This window comes from Oncorhynchus kisutch, linkage group LG6 (assembly GCF_002021735.2).
Source record: "Oncorhynchus kisutch isolate 150728-3 linkage group LG6, Okis_V2, whole genome shotgun sequence".
NCBI classification, from domain to species: Eukaryota; Metazoa; Chordata; class Actinopteri; order Salmoniformes; family Salmonidae; genus Oncorhynchus; species Oncorhynchus kisutch.
Genome location: NC_034179.2, coordinates 27,059,731 through 27,079,533, shown reverse-complemented (window position 1 = coordinate 27,079,533; position 19,803 = coordinate 27,059,731). Strand labels below are relative to the sequence as shown.

Below are 19,803 nucleotides of genomic sequence, written 5' to 3'. Positions count from 1 at the left end.
GATGGTTCAGTGTTTTGAAGAAGCAGAGTGACCAATAACTAAAAAACAGCTACTCTCTGAAGAAGCAACGGTCAACTTTAATCATCTCCACAGCTCCACACAGGAATCTCATAAAAAGCGAAACAACGCTAGTTCATTCTCATCTTCACCCCTACACAAGTGAAAGGAGAGAAGAGGGTAAAAGTATTTCTAAAACAGAACTGCTCTACAGACTAGTAATGTCGAAAGTAGTTTGCTGATTGGGCCCCTTTTAAGAAATTCAAGCTTTCAATGAGGTCAGTTCATAAAAAAAAAAAGTTTTTTAAATGATCTAAGATTGGATGTATACCACGAAAGCAGAGGCTTCTGGAAACAAAAGGAAAGCTTGGCTTATGATCTAGACAGTGCCTATGTTTGCAATTAGATAAAAAATCAAAAGCACATGCTTTGTTGGAGCTCCAAAGCCTGCGATCAAATGTGTTGTCTGGAGAGCGAACGATAAATATGCGTCTTCTAACCAAAACGCCCATTACATTCACATCAAGAGAGTAAACAAGTCAAGAACAGGGAAGTGGATGAACCAAAAAATGCAGATCTGGTAGATATACGTTGCTATTTAACACACAGGATCACACTATTTTATGGGACAACTGACTCCTTTACATTTCATATGACTGACAACTCTATGACTGATTTCTATTTTCAGTTTAAAAAAGGTTATTCACTGCACACTGCTTCTGTCTGATATAACTCAAGCTTTTGACACTGTGGGTCACACAGAGATTTAGGAGTTTAGTTACCACCTCACATCATTTGAATAAACATCTGAATAGGATGTTCTCAACACTATAACAGCGACCACTATGGAAAGCCCCTTGGTTCCACCTCAGGGAAACTTGACCCCTCTCACATGGCAGCCACTGTAAAAGAAAATGAACCCGGTAATTCTCATTCTTCATCTGTGGCATATGAAAAATGTTGGCTCGGGCCAGCTCCAAAAGCTGTGGCTGCATAGCGGTAGATCAAAGCCAGGGTTATGTCCTCAAAATCAGAATCATCTGTTCTTTATTCCAAAGTGACCGGCTATTCAACTTCCTTATGCATCCCAGTCAGCTTCGGAAGGGCTCTGATCTCACCCTCAAGGTGCAGTCTAGGCCTGCGATAACTATCAATAAATAATCAGAGGCTCTTTTAGAATAAACCAGGCCCTAGATAATTAAACCCTGAGCAAAAGTCCTACACTCCAGCACCATTGTTGTGACATGTGCAACACAATACACTTAGGCCTTACATTTTTCATTACGCCTACATTTGGATCTATTCCTGATTTTTTTTTAAAACATTAGGAGTATCCAGGGACCAGTTGAACTAGTGATAAAAAGAGAACCTTTCAAATGTAAATTTCCTGTTCTTCATTTTTCAGTCTTTTCCAGCTTTTTAATACTTCTCTAGAGAGCATGACATTAATGTTTCCAGGATCATGCTTTTCACATTATCTTCTCTCTTAGACAATACCAGACCCTTTTTTTTCTTTTTTCTCACATTTACGCCTTTCAAAAGTCAAGGGAAAGCCAATTTCATTTGATGCCAAATGACAGTAATTACACTGTATAAGACATGACAATTAACTCCCAAGTTTCGCAAGGAGACATGCATATTCTCCCATGGCCTATAGCCCGCACTGCATACATATGAAGAATATTGGCCCAGTTGTGTATCTCTCGTTGCATCTTGGCCCGTGTGCGATGAGAGACTGTCACTTTAAGGTCTTAGACTGGTAGACAGTGGAGATGTCATGGTGTGTCAGAGGTAAGATGGAGCGCAGCAGATGACATCATTCCTGGGGCTGGGCTGAAGATTAGAGTCAGCTGTCGGAGGGAGCCTCCATGACAAATCTCCCCCTTCCCCTCCTGCATCCACAGTGCTCAGGGGGGAAACGGTGCTATATCTGGCCCAATTACACTGTGATTCCCTCTACCTCAGTGACAAGGCTCGTGCAGCTCTCTGGCTGCTTCCTGACTAAACTGCTATGAAGGACACCTCCAGAGAGGGTTTACGCCAGGAATGGAAGACCAAGAGGAATCAGGACAATAGATACGAGGCAACATGGGGAATATATGATCGGTGCAGTCTGTCATAAAAATGGAGTAATGCCTGAGCAGCTGTTTTGCTATGTTTGTGTTTCACATTGATTTAAATTCCTAGAGGAAGGCTTTTGAGTCAAGCTCAGTTAGCGAGCTGGACCAGTAACAGAGACCAGTTAACTGGATACACAAGTAACATGGCCTTGTGATAGAAACCAGTTCACCAAGCAGCAAGCCACGGAGTCAAAATTAACAAGAGACTAGTTGAACCAATGACTAAGCATTAGTGATGTTCTGCTTGAATAGCTCATTTCTGTCATCTTTTTCTTGATAGACAGATTTTTTGTGTGTAACGCATTCTAATGTTGCGAGTACTATAATCAAGGTTCCCAGTGGGTGTAACATTTTAGAGAAGTTATGTCAGCGAGAGAGGATGCTAGCGGAACATGATGAAAGAGTTTAATTGTAATCGGGCCCAGGATTGAAGATCTTCAAAGCTACTGTGAATTCTACAGACACAGAGCTTTATGAACTGAATCGAGAAGAGGCAGATTATGGGAGAAGCAAATGCACTACACATGATGTGAGAGCCATGGAAGTAACAGATCCAGAAAGACGCTGCCTCGGAAGGCTTTGTTGTGTTTTTCTGGAACAGCAGGGGCCATATCAAATGACTCGGGAGACATAATGGGGATAACTAGTCACATTTTAATGTTGAAAATCATTCAAATGGTTTGTTTGCTTGAAATTGTACTCATTATATTTATGTAATTGTTCAAATCTGTGGTTTTCTGAGGAGCTTCAAGCATTTCTTTCACAATACCTCTCTTGTAAGTGTACTATAGTGCATAAGGTCTTGTTTTTATTATCTTGTAACATCTCCCTACTCAGCTTTTCTTGCACACATGTCCTCTTCTGCCCCTACAATGCACTGGATGGAAATTCAGGCTGTGGTGCCAATCAGCTCAGTTTCCAGAGACATTTAGTAGATTATGGCCATGTCCTGCCAACAGCCCACCATCCCACCCAGTACACACACACACTCTCCCACTTACACACACAATTACATATGCACACACGTACGCATGCAGACTCACGTACTATATGTGCACTTCCCCACACACACTCACACAAACAACACCACGCACAACTCGGTCTCTCTTTCTCAAACCCACTCATGGGCCTCCAATCCCCCACCGAAACTGGAGTGGCAGCTGTCACAATGTGTCACCATCAGCCGTGGCGGGTAACAGGGAATCAATCAGTGTGCAGATTAGAAAATAGGTTCTCCCAACAAAAAACCTCCATAGACATACACATTGTTCAAAGTAGGGGGATGTGTTGTCTTTTGAAAAGAGCATGAGATGATTAGAATGGAAGAACTCCATGCTAAAATTGATTTTTGTTTGGGGGATTGTTTTTTTCTATCGGGGAGTATAATCACTTCAGTATGTCTGTTTCTTTCTACTGCAGCCCTGTGGTCTGGCCAACTGGCCCTGCTGCCAAATGGTGGTCAGGCTGGAGTTGACATCAGTGGGTTATCACTGACACCCCTCCTGCTGAGACTCGCTGACCCTCTGCACAGGGGCACACAGGGAAAGACCCACCACCACAGGGAGGAGGGGGGGGGGGGGGGGGTGACCACCACAGGCCCATACGGATCATGTCGTATGTTTACTGTGGGGATGAACTATGTGGTGCAGCCAGTGCAAGAACTGACTCCCAACGCACGGCATATGAGAAAGCTATACCAGTGTGCATACAGTCAACAAAGATAATCCTCTCCATGTCCGTGTACACAGTGTGAGGGAACTATACCAAAGAGCATATCTTTTGATTCTGAGGTGAGAGTGAGATAAAACGTTTATGCTAGCCTCCTCCGTGTGTTGCATTCCTCTCCCCCCACCCATCACTGGATCAAATTAGAGGCATTATCTCTGGTCTAATGATGTTTACAGAGGAGTATAAAAAAATGTGATGAAGCATTAGGGCTCCTCTGCCACAGAGCAATAACAAGTATGTCATAGAGCAACAGTTATTCTGAGCGACAGAGTTAAAATGCACACAGAGCTGGAGCAGCTGGGTCACATTGCCTTGAGACATTTATATAAAAGTGCCAAGGAAGTTTAATCTTATCAGCAGAGTGATACCTAACAGAAAAATCGTTATCCCAGAGTTAGATTGAGACGTTTTGGCATACCAATTGAATATAGTGTATGATGAATCTGTTCTGTCTGAGGAGTTTTCATGGTCAGCTGTTTTGAGTCAAAGGAAACAAAGATCTGACCTCAATAGGGAAACTCTTCAAGGTACTTTATTTTCCCTAACGTCATAAGAACTACTTGGGCCCATAAAACAGCTTTATATGCCCTTGATACAGTCTAAATGTGATGTAAATGTAAATGTAAATGACCCCTAAGATATCTCACAATTTTCTGGTAAAAGAAAATGCAGATTTTTTCACATTTTTGATTCAATGGTATTTGAAGGTATTTTATGGTTTTAAATAAAATAATACGTTTTCAGTATGCATTATGACTAGTAAATTACCCTAGGCTGGCAACAAATACATTATAAGTGATTTCAATGGGGCTTTCTCTATTCTGACTGTTCTATACTGTTCAATCCAACTTCATTTTCAGCATTTTCATAAATGTCAGCATTTCCTGCACTTTTGTTATCATTTCCAAACGGTGCCATGCAGGGCTGCATGATATGGGAAAACAAATCTTGGCATAGTTAACTGGTGAACTGCTGGAATCATGGAAATACAATTATTATTCAAATTCTTTAGTTGGAATTAGGGTTGCAAAGCCACCAGTATTTACCAAAGTTACCAGAATCTTAATTAATTAACAGACAATCTATGGCAAGCCATCGTAACTTTGGTCATTTATACTTGAATAACTTTTAAAAAATGTATTCATATCTACTTTTATTTGTTATATATGTGTCCATATGTCCGTTAGTTTGTAGTAGATAGACCATATGGTTAAAGAGAAAATAGCCTAATTAATGAAAACAAGCATTTAATCAACAACAGGATTATTTTCTATTAACTCTTCCAAATATTGACGTTTCTTCACAACCGCCACCAGTTTGACGCCAAAACATTGACAAAAAAGACATATTGACATAGTAAAATAAATGTGCGTAAACAAAAGGAATGCTGAAACCCTCATAATAAACACTAATTGTATTCACTAAATAGATGGTTTATATTTAGGATAATGTTTTACAGCTTTGTTATTAAATATTTTGTCATTCCCCAAACATTTCTTTTATCATCTTACTTAATTATTTTATATATTTTATATGTGATAAGGCCACACAGAGGACCAGAGATAATTAGACAACGGTGATCATCCGAAGCACCCAAAAGACCACTAGATGTCTTGTTATAGATTACATAACATCCTTAAAAGTAGCAAAATGCTGGTAGTGTACTGATAACTTCGAAGGTTTCCAGTAATATATCCTCCCTTTGTAACCCTAGTTGGACTGTAGTGGGCCGCACCTTGAATACACTGAGTAAGTTTACATGCACACTAATAATTCGATATTAAACTGATTATACCAGTAGGCAAAGTATCATAATAGTAATGTAAACACCTTACTCTGCTTATTTATTTAACCTTCATTCTATTTTATCAGGGAGTCATACTGAGACCAAGGTTAATTTCACATATGAGCCCTGAATGACATAAACTACAGAAGATCAGAATCAGAATATAAATACAAAATGCAAGCAGGAAGAAAAACATGGTCATAAAAACAAACACATTCTTCAGTAATAAGGTCCTCAATCAGCTTTCTGAATGGACCTAGAGACACCAGAACAAACACATTCTTCAGTAATAAGGTCCTCAATCAGCTTTCTGAATGGACCTAGAGACACCAGAACAAACACATTCTTCAGTAATAAGGTCCTCAATCAGCTTTCTGAATGGACCTAGAGACACCAGAACAAACACATTCTTCAGTAATAAGGTCCTCAATCAGCTTTCTGAATGGACCTAGAGACACCAGAACAAACACATTCTTCAGTAATAAGGTCCTCAATCAGCTTTCTGAATTGCCCTAGAGGCACCAGAGCATCAAATTTAAAAACATTTTGAAGATAGTTGCACAAATAAGGTGCAAGAAAACTAAAAGCTGATTTACCTAACTCAGTAGAGACCAAAGGAATTTCCAGAGTTAGCTATCCCTGAGACCGGGCTTTTTAAATGAAAACATGGCAATGTATCAACCCACGTGACATCAGAGGGACAACCAACTTTCTGCTAGAGAATGCAGTGATGAGTACTAAAATTGTCTCCCGTAATAAAGCGCAATGTGCTATGATAAACTGCATCTGAGGCCTTAAATGAAGTGGCAGCTGTGTTCATATACAGTCGATGATGTTGCCATAGGCTAGGAACGTAAAGGGAATGATCTGCTTTCTACTATTTAGCGAGGCAGGACATATTTCTATAGAAGAAACCCATTTTTATTCTCAGCTTCTTAACTAACTCATCAATATGCTTTTTTAAAGACAGCTTTTCATCTATACAGATGCCCAGATATTTGTAAGCAGGGACACGATCAATATGGACACCATTCAAAGTACACATGCTTAAATCATCGTACTTATATTTACATAGACTTAGGTTTACCTGCATTCAGTACTAATTTCAGGTCATTAAAGTTTTTCTGTAATACAATTACCTTATCTTAACTTCTTGGATAAAGGGGGGCGCTATTTAAATTTTGGGATTAAAAACATTCCCGTTTTAAACAAGATATTTTGTCACGAAAAGATGCTCAACTGTGCATATAATTGACAGCTTTGGAAAGAAAACACTCTGACGATTCCAAAACTGCAAAGATATTGTCTGTGAGTGCCACAGAACTGATGTTACAGAAAAAACCCAGATAAAAATCCAATCAGGAAGTGCCGCATTTTTTGAAACCGCCTCATGGCCATGACTCCTTATATGGCTGTGGAGGAGCTAGGAGTCAGCTCACGTTTTCCGTGTTTTCCCCAAGGAGTCTGCAGCATTGTGACATATTTGTAGGCATATTATTGGAAGATTGACCATAAGAGACTACATCTACCAGGTGGTCGCTTGGTGTCCTCCATTGCAATTATTGCGCAATCTCCAGCTGCAGTATTTTTCAGTTTGCTTCTGATGACAAGCCAACTGCCACCACTGATAGATTATCGAATAGATATGTGAAAAACACCTTGAGGATTGATTCTAAACAACGTTTCTGTCGATATTATGGAGCTAATTTGGAAAAAAGTTTGGCGTTGTAAGTGACTGCATTTTCCAGTATTTTTCTTAGCCAAACGTGATGAACAAAACGGAGCTATTTCGTCTACACAAATAATATTTTTGGGGAAAAAATGAACATTTGCTATCTAACTAAGAGTCTCGTCATTGAAAACATCCGAAGTTCTTCAAAGGTAAATTATTTTATTTGAATGCTTTTCTTGTTTTTGTGAAAATGTTGCCTGCTGAATGCTAGGCTTAATGCTATGCTAGGCTATCAATACTCTTACACAAATGCTTGTGTAGCTTTGGTTGAAAAGCATATTTTGAAAATCTGAGATGACAGTGTTGTTAACAAAAGGCTAAGCTTGTGTTTCAATATATTTATTTCATTTCATTTGCGATTTTCATGAATAGGAAACGTTGCGTTATGGTAATGAGCTTGAGGCTATGATTACGCTCCCGGATACGGGATTGCTCGACGCTAGAGGTTAATCGGTGTAAGGTCAAAATCGAAGTAAGCACTCGCCAATTAAAACACTTGGTTTTCTGAGCAATCTTTCAAATTATTAGGACATGCAAACAGCTTAATCGGCGTTCCAGTGGTGTATTTGATCTGCACATGTGCAAGCACCGGTAGCGCAAAACTCTCTCTCATGCGCAAGTGAAGTGGGTTCGGATAAACTGAAAGTGAACATTTTAGAAATAGTTGTCCAAACACAAAATCAAATAGGCTTTGCAAAAATAACATGGTCACTGTGGTAGAACGTTTATTTTCATTGCTGATTTTCTGCATTTATTTAAGTCCCATCAGGTAGCCTGATTTCAGATATGTCCATGTAAACAGGATTATTAGGAAAATCGTTCTTCTCGCAAAGTATGCAAACATTTAAAACTAAACATTATATTGATCTGATTATCCACAATAATCATATTATTGTGTGCATGTAACCGGGCTCATTGTTGTTTGACATAACAACACAACAACCAAAATTGTTGGCCAGTGTTTCCAGGTGATACTAATTAGATGTTACATTAGACGTTTTCTTACCTCATGTAGCTAGCTAACATATACATGCTTTGCCTATTCCTCTCTGATTTAGAAGACACTGCCACAGATAGAACAATGAGACAGCATGTTCTGTCTTGTGTATAAATGTGAAGCATCTGGTTGGCGTTTCCACTCACTACCAAACTACAGTGCCTTGCGAAAGTATTCGGCCCCCTCGAACTTTGTGACCTTTTGCCACATTTCAGGCTTCAAACATAAAGATATAAAACTGTATTTTTTTGTGAAGAATCAACAGCAAGTGGGACACAATCATGAAGTGGAACGACATTTATTGGATATTTCAAACTTTTTTAACAAATCAAAAACTGAAAAATTGGGCGTGCAAAATTATTCAGCCCCTTTACTTTCAGTGCAGCAAACTCTCTCCAGAAGTTCAGTGAGGATCTCTGAATGATCCAATGTTGACCTAAATGACTAATGATGATAAATACAATCCACCTGTGTGTAATCAAATCTCCGTATAAATGCACCTGCACTGTGATAGTCTCAGAGGTCCGTTAAAAGCGCAGAGAGCATCATGAAGAACAAGGAACACACCAGGCAGGTTCGAGATACTGTTGTGAAGAAGTTTAAAGCTGGATTTGGATACAAAAAGATTTCCCAAGCTTTAAACATCCCAAGGAGCACTGTGCAAGCGATAATATTGAAATGGAAGGAGTATCAGACCACTGCAAATCTACCAAGACCTGGCCGTCCCTCTAAACTTTCAGCTCATACAAGGAGAAGACTGATCAGAGATGCAGCCAAGAGGCCCATGATCACTCTGGATGAACTGCAGAGATCTACAGCTGAGGTGGGAGACTCTGTCCATAGGACAACAATCAGTCGTATATTGCACAAATCTGGCCTTTATGGAAGAGTGGCAAGAAGAAAGCCATTTCTTAAAGATATCCATAAAAAGTGTTGTTTAAAGTTTGCCACAAGCCACCTGGGAGACACACCAAACATGTGGAAGAAGGTGCTCTGGTCAGATGAAACCAAAATTGAACTTTTTGGCAACAATGCAAAACATTATGTTTGGTGTAAAAGCAACACCCTGAACACACCATCCCACTGTCAAACATGGTGGTGGCAGCATCATGGTTTGGGCCTACTTTTCTTCAGCAGGGACAGGGAAGATGGTTAAAATTGATGGGAAGATGGATGGAGCCAAATACAGGACCATTCTGGAAGAAAACCTGATGGAGTCTGCAAAAGACCTGAGACTGGGATGGAGATTTGTCTTCCAACAAGACAATGATCCAAAACATAAAGCAAAATCTACAATGGAATGGGTCAAAAATAAACATATCCAGGTGTTAGAATGGCCAAGTCAAAGTCCAGACCTGAATCCAATCGAGAATCTGTGGGAAGAACTGAAAACTGCTGTTCACAAATGCTCTCCATCCAACCTCACTGAGCTCGAGCTGTTTTGCAAGGAGGAATGGGAAAAAATGTCAGTCTCTCGATGTGCAAAACTGATAGAGACATACCCCAAGCGACTTACAGCTGTAATCGCAGCAAAAGGTGGCGCTACAAAGTATTAACTTAAGGGGGCTGAATAATTTTGCACGCCCAATTTTTCAGTTTTTGATTTGTAATTTTTTTTTGAAATATCCAATAAATGTCATTCCACTTCATGATTGTGTCCCACTTGTTGTTGATTCTTCACAAAAAAATACAGTTTTATATCTTTATGTCTGAAGCCTGAAATGTGGCAAAAGGTCGCAATGTTCAAGGGGGCCGAATACTTTCGCAAGGCACTGTAGGTGATGAGAGGATGCCCAGTGGCCCTTAGTGGGAGAAGATGGAGTGAGATGGATTTTGGCCGACATTCTTCTAATTTTCTCATCGATGAAACATTTGATTTCCATACAGTTTTCTGTTTCCAAAATTATAATCTGTAACAAACAGAGTGGACTGCGTTTTTGTAGACTTTACCCTTTGCCAAAGTTTACAAAAGTGGTGTTGTTTAGAAGGAGAGCAAGGGCAAATTGAGTTATTGCACACGCGTACTTCACAGAGTAGTGATGGGTCGTCCACGAACGAGTCGGCTCTAAGAGCCAGCACTTGTAGGTGAACGTTGGGAGCCGACTCGCATATCAAAAGAGCCGGATATATTTATACAAATATTTAAAAAATTAAGATCTGAATAATCAAAAGATTTAAATGAATAGAATTAACTAATTCAAAGAACAAAAAAAGAAATAAAATAATATAGGCCTAAATGCTGAAGCGCACACACATTCGTTCTGACTGTCTGCTCAGACTAACAGCCTCACCTGTTGTTCCTGTCAATCAGACACGCATTGTCAACCAATGAACCAAAGATGCATGAGGGAGGGCCGAGCCAACTCACTCACAGTCACACACTTAGCAGCCGAGGAGAGAGATGAAGGACAGCTGTGAAAACAACAGCTGGAAAATGAGTCGGAATCACAGTAGCATTTGGATGCATTTTAATAATGTACACAATGTTAGAGCACAGTGTAGAATTTGCCAAAACAAAATCTCATATAAAGCCGGTTCTACGCACAACCTACACCAGCATATGTGAACTGTGCACCCAACTGTGAAGCTAGCTGTAGCGGAGCTTCGAGAAACTAGCGGGCCTGCTAGTGATAGTGGTGGAGCCAGCACCTCCACACGTGGAGATGTATCCACTCAGTCAAGTAGGCCTATTCCGCGACCCACAGCAACGCAGTCTTCTATGGACCAGTTCATGCCAAGGTCTATGTCTGTAGCAAAACAAGGCCAAATTGATATTGCATTGGCTAAAATGATTGCCACCGATTTCCAGCCATTTTCGATCGTGGAAGACAGAGGTTTTAGAATTTATAGCAATAGTCTAAATCCAATGTAAATAATTCCAAGCAGGAAAACCCTTTCAAAATCACTTATTCCACAACTGTATGAGAGCACGCAGGTTTCAGTACGGGAAAGAGTCCAAAAAGTTGCAGTTTTCCTTACCACTGACTGCTGGACATCAAGGGTAACCACGTCTTACATGTTGGTTACATGTCACTTCATTGAAGATTTTTCTATGTCTAGCTGTCTTCTGGACTGCTTTGAGTTCAGCGATAGAAACACCTCAGAGAACTTGGGAGACGAACTGTTGAGAGTGGCAAGTAGATGGAAAAGTGTTCTGTTGTGTTAGCGACAATGCCGCTAACATGACCAAAGCCATGAACATTTTAAAATGGACCCATCCTCCATGTCTTGCCCACACAATCAACCTGATTGTAAGAGATGCTCTGAAGGTGATGAAGCCCACTGTGGACAAAGTGAAAGCAGCTGTGGAATACTTCCACAGGGGCACAGTAGGTGCTGAAAAACTAAAAAGTCTACACAACGCCAGATGGGGATGCCTGAGCTGGGGCCTAAACAATGGACAATGGTGGAATTCAGCATTTTATATGTTGAAGCAGTTTCTTGAGTCAAAGAATGCCGTTATCTCTACCCTGGACATTGCCAATCAACCTGTTGATGCTCTGACCCAAGAGGAATGGGAGGTGGTGGTGGATTAGGTGTGCAGAGTCCTGGAACCCTTTGAGCAGGTCACTGTGGAGATCAGTGGAGAGAGGTACAGTAAGCAGTTATTACTACATCATTACTACATCAATCCAGTATTATATATGTATATGACCGGTAGATGAGAATGTAGTATCAGTCGACAAAACATGAACCTGAACTAATAAGTTACTGATCTCTTTTTTCAGCTATGCGACAGCTTCAGAAATGATACTCCTGTGTAAGGGTCTGCAGCGAATCACAGCCAGTCGCCAGAGAGAAGCAAATGTAACCACAGGACATGTGACAGAGTTGATGGACACCCTATGTTCATCAATGGACAGAAAGATCCACAGAATGGAATATAATCACGTGCTATCAGAAACCGCTGCACTTGACCCCAGGTTTAAGAAGTCAGCCTTCAGTGATTCTAGAGCGATTGATGAGGCTCTTCAAAGAATAACCTCAGCAGCAGGGAGGGACAGCCCCAGCAGTCAGTTGGCTCAGGCACCAAGGCAGCAGGAAGAAGTGGGATCATATGGAGCAGGAGCACCAGCAGTAGTGCCACAAACGTCTGCTGTTTGGATGCTGTTTGACGAGAGAGCAACTGGGGATGCAGCACGAAGGAATCCCTCAGCAGATGCCACAATGGAGGTCCGTCCCTATTTGGAGGAGCCCCTCCAAAGGTCTGCAGATCCTCTGCGCTGGTGGAAGAACAAGGCCTCTGTCTCCCACGGCTTACTAAAGTCATGACAGGGAGACTGCATAGTGGCCACATCTGTTCCCTCTGAGAGGGTCTTTTCGAAAACGGGACAAATAATTACTGAGTGAAGAAACCGCGTCAGCCCCTCGAAAGTGAGGCAGCTTGCATTTCTGAATACAAATTTCTCATAAAAGCTAAATATGGTCAGCATTGCTGTGTGCTTCTGGTTATAACATAAATAATAAAGAAGAGCGGGAAAAGATGGACCAGTTTAATGTTTTAAGTTGGATGCTGCAGTTTTACACATTGTTAGAACACACCAATAGGATCTCACTAGCTCATGCTTGGCTCTGTCCACCTCCTTGCTTGTTCTGCCCACTATGATTCATTTCTTTGATATCGTTGCACAAATAACAGACTTATCTATAGTATGCATACACCATTACTGGTACCATGCTGTATTCGATAGCTATGTTTGCTCTGACTCTTACTACATTTAGCAAGCTAGCTAGCCAGCTTACTAGCGGTTAACAAGATTTATTTGAGCCACAACTTGCTATGAAAAGACAAACTAGCAGACAGTAGTTTGCAGACAGTAAGATACACTAACTAATAGTGGAATAGTGGAAAGCAGCGTGTCACCAACATCTTGTTGCATCTATCTGACCATGCAGGCTGCAGAATGAACAGCAAGAAAGTGGTTGTGATTCTGTGGTCGAGCAACTGCTCTCCTTGAGTGACAGGGAGCAGGGCTTTGTGTGGGAAGTAGCATGCACCAGGATAGAGAGAAAGACGATTCAAGTAGAAAACGTAGTAAAATATAAAAACGGACATTACACACACCTTTGCATTTCAAATGTAACAAACCAAGCATTGAAATACTGTTACAGAGGGTAAAGTAAGGACCGAGTTTTGGAAACCCTGGATTAGATCAAAGACAAAGTCAGTCAGATCTCAGAGAGATATTCTCACAGACTCTTGGCAATGGAAGTTGTGCGTTTTTATCAAACCTCACTTTGATTTATGAAGAAACATTTGAATCAGCAGTGTAGAGTGCACTGTGCCTTGCCTCTCATCTTCGTCACTAATCCACCAATACTCAGAGAGCTGCAGAGTTCACTAATTAAACAAGCGCTTGAGCTCATTTCCCCTTTAACAAGAGTCACTGTTTAACAAGAGTCACTGTCACAAGAATATCGGACACCTTAACGTTCTGTACGTGTGTGGCTGGGACTGCTCTTACACATTCAGTCTGCACACATGATTTGATAAATGTAGCCCATTTACTCTTGCAACCACATCATAAATTGTTCTTTTTGGAACAGGACTAAAGAACATGAGGAAAATATACAGACTACTTTCAAGGATAATCAGAAATGTAATCAGTTTGTGGCAAAGACACAATATGTTTGCTTTCCTATTAGAGAAGTATCAAAGCTGGAGGCACTTTTTCATGCTTCACCAGTCATTCAGTGTGTTTTTATGGGCCATCCACGTTGGGTTGAAGACCAGTTATCATTGAGACTGGACATTATGGTGTCATTGATGTTCTGATGCTAGATCTGTGAGAGGACAGGACAATAGCAGAGCTCCTTCCCCAGCCAGCCACCAGTGATGATCTAAAGACATACCATGTGGCTCAAAGGGTTAAAGAAAAGAAGCCTTGGGCCTGTGGACCTGTGGAGTCGGGTGAAGTCGATTATGTGCTGGTGTTAGGGTGTCAGAGCCAATGGGCTCGGCTCAGCGATGTGTAACAGAACAAATCAGGCCTGCTTGACTGGAGCTGACCCCTCTGCCAGAGTTTAAGTGTTATTGCAACTGACCGGATCTGACAGAAACGATTTCACCTCAGAAAATTCAGAGACCCCTCTGCGCTTAGAGTCGCGCTGAGCAGGGAGAACTAGGCTAGTAGTGGCTGCACTTAAAAACAACGGGTCAAAAGATACTCAAGGACGCTCAGGCATTCCCGACCAAGGACTACTTGATAAGATTTTCATTCAACATACATTATAGTCAGATGACCTTAAGAAAATGTTCATGTTGTGCTGAGGGAGTTTAATGTGAGCTGTAACGATTTCAGGCTCAGCAGAAGGATAATCAATTCAGTTGTACTAGACAGGTCTCTTTCAGATCACAGCAAATATTTCAGAAGCCTTGTATTCCAAGAAAAAGAGCCAGTATCTATATGTGGCATACTAAGGAATGTTAAAGGGATACTTCGGGATTTTGGCAATGAAGCCCTTTATCTACTTCTCCGGAGTCAGATGAACTCACGGATACCATTTTTATGTCTCTGCATCCAGTATGAAGGAAGTTAGAGGTAGTTTCGCAAGCCAATGCTAACTAGTGTTAGCGTAATATCTGGAAGTCTATGGCATCTACTACCCTGTTAGCAGTTACCATAGACTTCCAGTCATTGCGCTAACACTAGTTAGCAATTGCGGTAACTCTAGTTAGCAACTTCCTTCAAACTGCACGCAGAGACATACAAATGGTATCCCAAGACTCACGAGTTCATCTTACTCTGGGGAAGTAGATAAAGGGCTTCATTGCCAAAATCACGAAGTATCCCTTTAAGCTCATGGAAAATACAACTGTTTGATCTTATCGCAGCACTACAATACCCATTTCTAAATGACAGATTAAGGAAAAGCCTTGTGAATTGTTCGCAATTCTATTCCATGTCGGGGCTGTATTAAACTATGAATAATCTAGGAACAATCGTGTTGTAATTTCTAAGCATCAATACAAAGTTTATAGATGGTATAAAATAAGATGCATCGGTGTGGTTAAATACCAGATACTCACATGTGATGAAGTAATTGACGTTCTTTTTGAACTCCAGGCCCATGTAGTTTGGACTGAACTCCTGAAACTTGATGGTGAATTTGATGTCCTTCTCAGGCTTGTTGCAGTTGACCAACACATTGGGGTCCATGACTGTGCTACATTGGTCTGCCTGCTCCTTCTTCACCAGGTATAGTTTGTAAAACTCATACGGCCGCCCCATGTCTGCCTTTGGGCAGATAATGTCCAGCTTGTCTCCTATCTCGGGATACATCACCAAGCCCTTCCCATACTGAAATCTGAAACAGACAAAATATGACAGAAAAAGTTAAGAATATCAAATACTCTAATAACAGCAATACATATAAGGTCTGGACATACATCACATGCACTGCATAACAGTGTGTTATAACTCTCTATAAAATGTGATTCTTCTCTACCCAATACACTAGTGTTGTCCGTGTCTGTCTGGCAGTTGCTTGAGCAACAGTGACTAATTTAAAGTAAATGGTTTGTTATTTCACTTCACTTAAAGTCCGGTGAAAAACAAATCATGGGTGAATTAATTGTAAGGAACAGGTTAAGGGAAGCGGGGGCGGGTGATTACAACGCCACATAAACATGGCCGACCGTCGAGGACAGCTTTGGGACATGCTTTTACATCTGGGGTTGATAACATCAAACACACAGATAACAACCAAGAGCCCAAGCTGTTATAATGTAAACACTTGCATTCATTTAAAACACTGTAAACAAAGCAGACATCTCATATCTTTACCTCAGCAAACATACAGCACAATACCAGGGCAGATGTCAATAGGAAATCAGTATGACAGAGGGCTGCCCGGGCCCTGATTGAGCTTAATCTGCGGCAAGTGAGGAGAGAGTACAGATAAACACAAAGCGCTGATGGACAGATGGCATGCATGCCTTATCTAGATGCTCCACGCCTTATCTTTCACAAATTCATTTTGATATCTTCTCTCTCTAACTCAAAGCAACAGGCCCTGCTGAATTCTATTTGAGGATTTAGACCTGCTGATTGCCTTTGATGCATCATACTTCTCAAGTGGTTTCTTTTTCTTTTTTTGATAAGAACCCTTAGGTCTGCTGACGTGCTTAATCCAAAATGAGAGAAGAGCTGATGTTGTCTGTTTTTGATCTGGTCCCGTAGAAGTCAAACAAATCGGTATTGTGATGAATGTGTTTTTGTTCAGCTTAAAGTCCAAACAACCTTGTCCTAGTTACCAGAGAGATGCTGTTCAGTTTGATGATGATGATGTGTTTGGTTGCGATGGAGACGGAAATGTACAACTTGATCCTTATTTACATTTCATTTGCATACACACTGTTCCCAACCACTTTCAACATGGTTTAATAGACAAGAAAACAGCTTTCATGACTCATTCATCTTAAGGCCCTGGTGGATAGAAGGAGGCTGACTAATTCTCCCAACACTAAAATGAATCAACAGTAAGCTATGTCTGTCTGTATGTCAGTCAGTCTGCCTGTCTGTGGGAAACCTTAGTAACTACGGTATGCTAGTATGATATCTTAGACAAAAGTATGTGCCCTGGTTCCACTATGTCAATCCGTCATGGCTCGTTTAGTATCCAGTCTGCAACAACCCGGTCTCTCTACTTGCTGTATTCACTCACTAGTAATTAGTCTCTCCTTCTCTCGTCCCTTCGTCATGATGTTCTATGTGGATTTACAGATCTTTGCCATGCATGATGGGACTCATGATTTGTAACATAAAAAAGTCCCTTGCGTTCGCTAACAGCTTAGGAGATGTGATGATGCATTATTATTCACTATATACTGAAGCGGAACTGTACGACAGCATTCTATTACTGTACATAAAGACGAAGCAGAGTGCACAGCCTGGAGTTAGCACAGCTTGCCTGGGCCTGCGGTTAGATTGGTGTTGTCTTTGTCTCTCAGACACTGGGTCCTCTGTTTGGCTTCCCAAACCTGTTTGATTTGCCCTTCTCCTCAGGCTTCTTCAGAGACTGATCAGGTGTCTGGCTTTAGTTTCCGTATTGTCTCCAAAGTGTTTCTGAGCCAATGGAAATGCCTTCTTCAAAGTGTGTATATAATGTAGCTCTGTTAGCAAACTTTCTCAAACTAACACTCAATCCTCCACAAAGCAGCAATGCTCTCTCTGTTGTAATCCTCTGTATTTACGGTCATGGGATCCTCAGAGGATAAGGTAAACGGCCAGGGGCCAGCATAAAGTCATGCACCTAACAAAGGATTCACTGCATTTGAGGTATATAAAAAAGAAATAAAACCCAACTGTATTTTAAACTAAAGTGAGCAACACATAACTCATGGCTGTCTGCAACACCGACACTGACTGTCTCATTCTGTTGTCTCTCAGTAGCCCCCTCTTCAGTTCACAGTTATGGTCTGACACAAGCGCCTCAAAATAGAGTACATCAATAGAACAATATGACAAAAGCCATGTTAGGTATTTCTCTATAAACTGTGTCAGAGCAACGTGTGTTGATGGTTGCCTGCAGTACCATGTGTGGTCCAGCAAAAATAGAGAATAATACACCTACAAAAACACAACCCTGACGAAATGCACAACAACAATGATCGAGTAGCTATACATGTCAGAGAAGGATATAAGACAAGGATACCTTAAAAACAACACAATACCCTGCTGCTCCTCTGTGCCGATTAGGATGTCTCAGGTTTTGTAAAGCTTTGACTGCCTATTACTACTCCATCTACCAATTACTAATCCATCTACCAAAGGGATGCCCAAACAGATCCTCCATTCCCTTTGTGCTGATCAAACAGGACTGCTGCTCTGTTGAGCTAAGAAGCAAAGCCAAGACAGTGTTCAAATTCCAGACTGAACACTGGAAATTACAGGTCATCTTTACGATTAGGGCTTTGAGCTCTGAATATCCTCCCACCACTTTCCATAGGAAATGCGGTTTAAAGAGTGACAATTTGACATGGCAGGCAAGAGTTTTTCCGTTTTCATCACTATTATTTTCAGGGACAGAAATCAGCAGACACAGTGGGGTATTATGTGAGTTTTAAAGCGTAATGAATATTAATGAGGTTGATTAGCATATTCATCAGGGGTGCTAAATGATTGCCATTTCATTCCGTTTGCCATCTTACAAATCCTTTCAATGGTCATTTTTCATCAGAGAAAGAATGGTGTTATTACTGCTTTCTCCACGGTCAGTAGGGTTTTAAAGTGATGTTACATGCAGCTAGCACACCAGGATCTTTTTGTAATACATAAACATTCAGTTTAGGATGCATGGTGATCCTCAAATAAAATGCATTATATATCATATGGTTACAAGCATGTCCGAATCACCATAACTCATTGTTATAACAAGTAACCTGCATTTACATAATAAACTATCACAGACAATAGTGGGGGAAAACAGTGAGTGGTCAGTCCTTTTACTGGATAATGATACAATGATGGCGAGCACAATAACTAGCAAGTATAACATCTGCAACTATCTGCCATTCAATTTTTAGGGTCTTCCATGGCAGGGACAAATAGCAATATTGCACTGAGTACATTTGTGAAAACATATTTTTTTAAATAACAGTGGATTTGATTTCAATATTGAGCTAATCCTCCATAGCCATGTTGCCTCATCTCCTGCCATAAGTTGCCACCCTGGACCTGACAGTCCTGATGCTGCCTCCACTTCAAGGCCCCTGGGATACTGTTTAACATAATTAGGTACCAGGCCAACACCTTATCTCAGCCTCACATGCTAAATAAAAATCACTGGGGTCCAACAGAGACACAGTCCCAAAGACATATTGTGACTGCTGCTCTCAATCTCAAGACACAGCCCCTCAAAGTCTATAATCTAGTAATCATTAGAAAAACAGCCTTTTAAGCCGTGGGGAATGATTACTTATAGATAAAGGGCCACCGGATTAATCCAGCTTCTGTTATCGTTTTACAACATTGTTATCTTAGTTTCATCATTATAAAAACATTGAGTGAGTGACAAACCAAATTAACCCACCTTTAAGGCCTTATTTTGCAAGAAAAACAAGTGAAGACAATATTTTATTCAAATCTTAAATTGGATGGTTTAGGAGTCAACATATTTGCATTAAAATCAGCTTCCTAAGGTTACAACCTCTGGCAGACATTTGGCTCCATTATACCAGGAAACTAACGTGGTCAAACACTGAATCAGAGACATTCATTCAGCCTGTCAATGAAGACATCAACTTCTGTGAACTGTCACTGATGCACGTTTTTGCTTGAACAAACCAAGTAGGCATAAAAATAAAATAAAATGCAAATGTCCCAGTATCTTTCCCACTGCTAGGAAAACGACAATCAAATATGTGTCAAATATACCAGGTGCAAGGGGACAAGCTCAAGCAATATGGGAAACTTGAAGAAGCAAACTCATCTCCATTGTC

At 40.8% G+C, this 19,803-nt stretch overlaps 1 protein-coding gene across 1 annotated transcript in view; it reads right to left on the bottom strand.

The window, feature by feature from the left end:
- LOC109892586 (ephrin-B1-like) overlaps positions 1 to 19,803 on the bottom strand; it is a 77,552-nt gene that overhangs the window by 32,350 nt on the left and 25,399 nt on the right. The window contains exon 2 of the mRNA XM_020485231.2: positions 15,391 to 15,668. Coding sequence (XP_020340820.1) covers positions 15,391 to 15,668 — 278 coding nt within the window. The remainder of the gene's footprint in view (positions 1 to 15,390; positions 15,669 to 19,803) is intronic.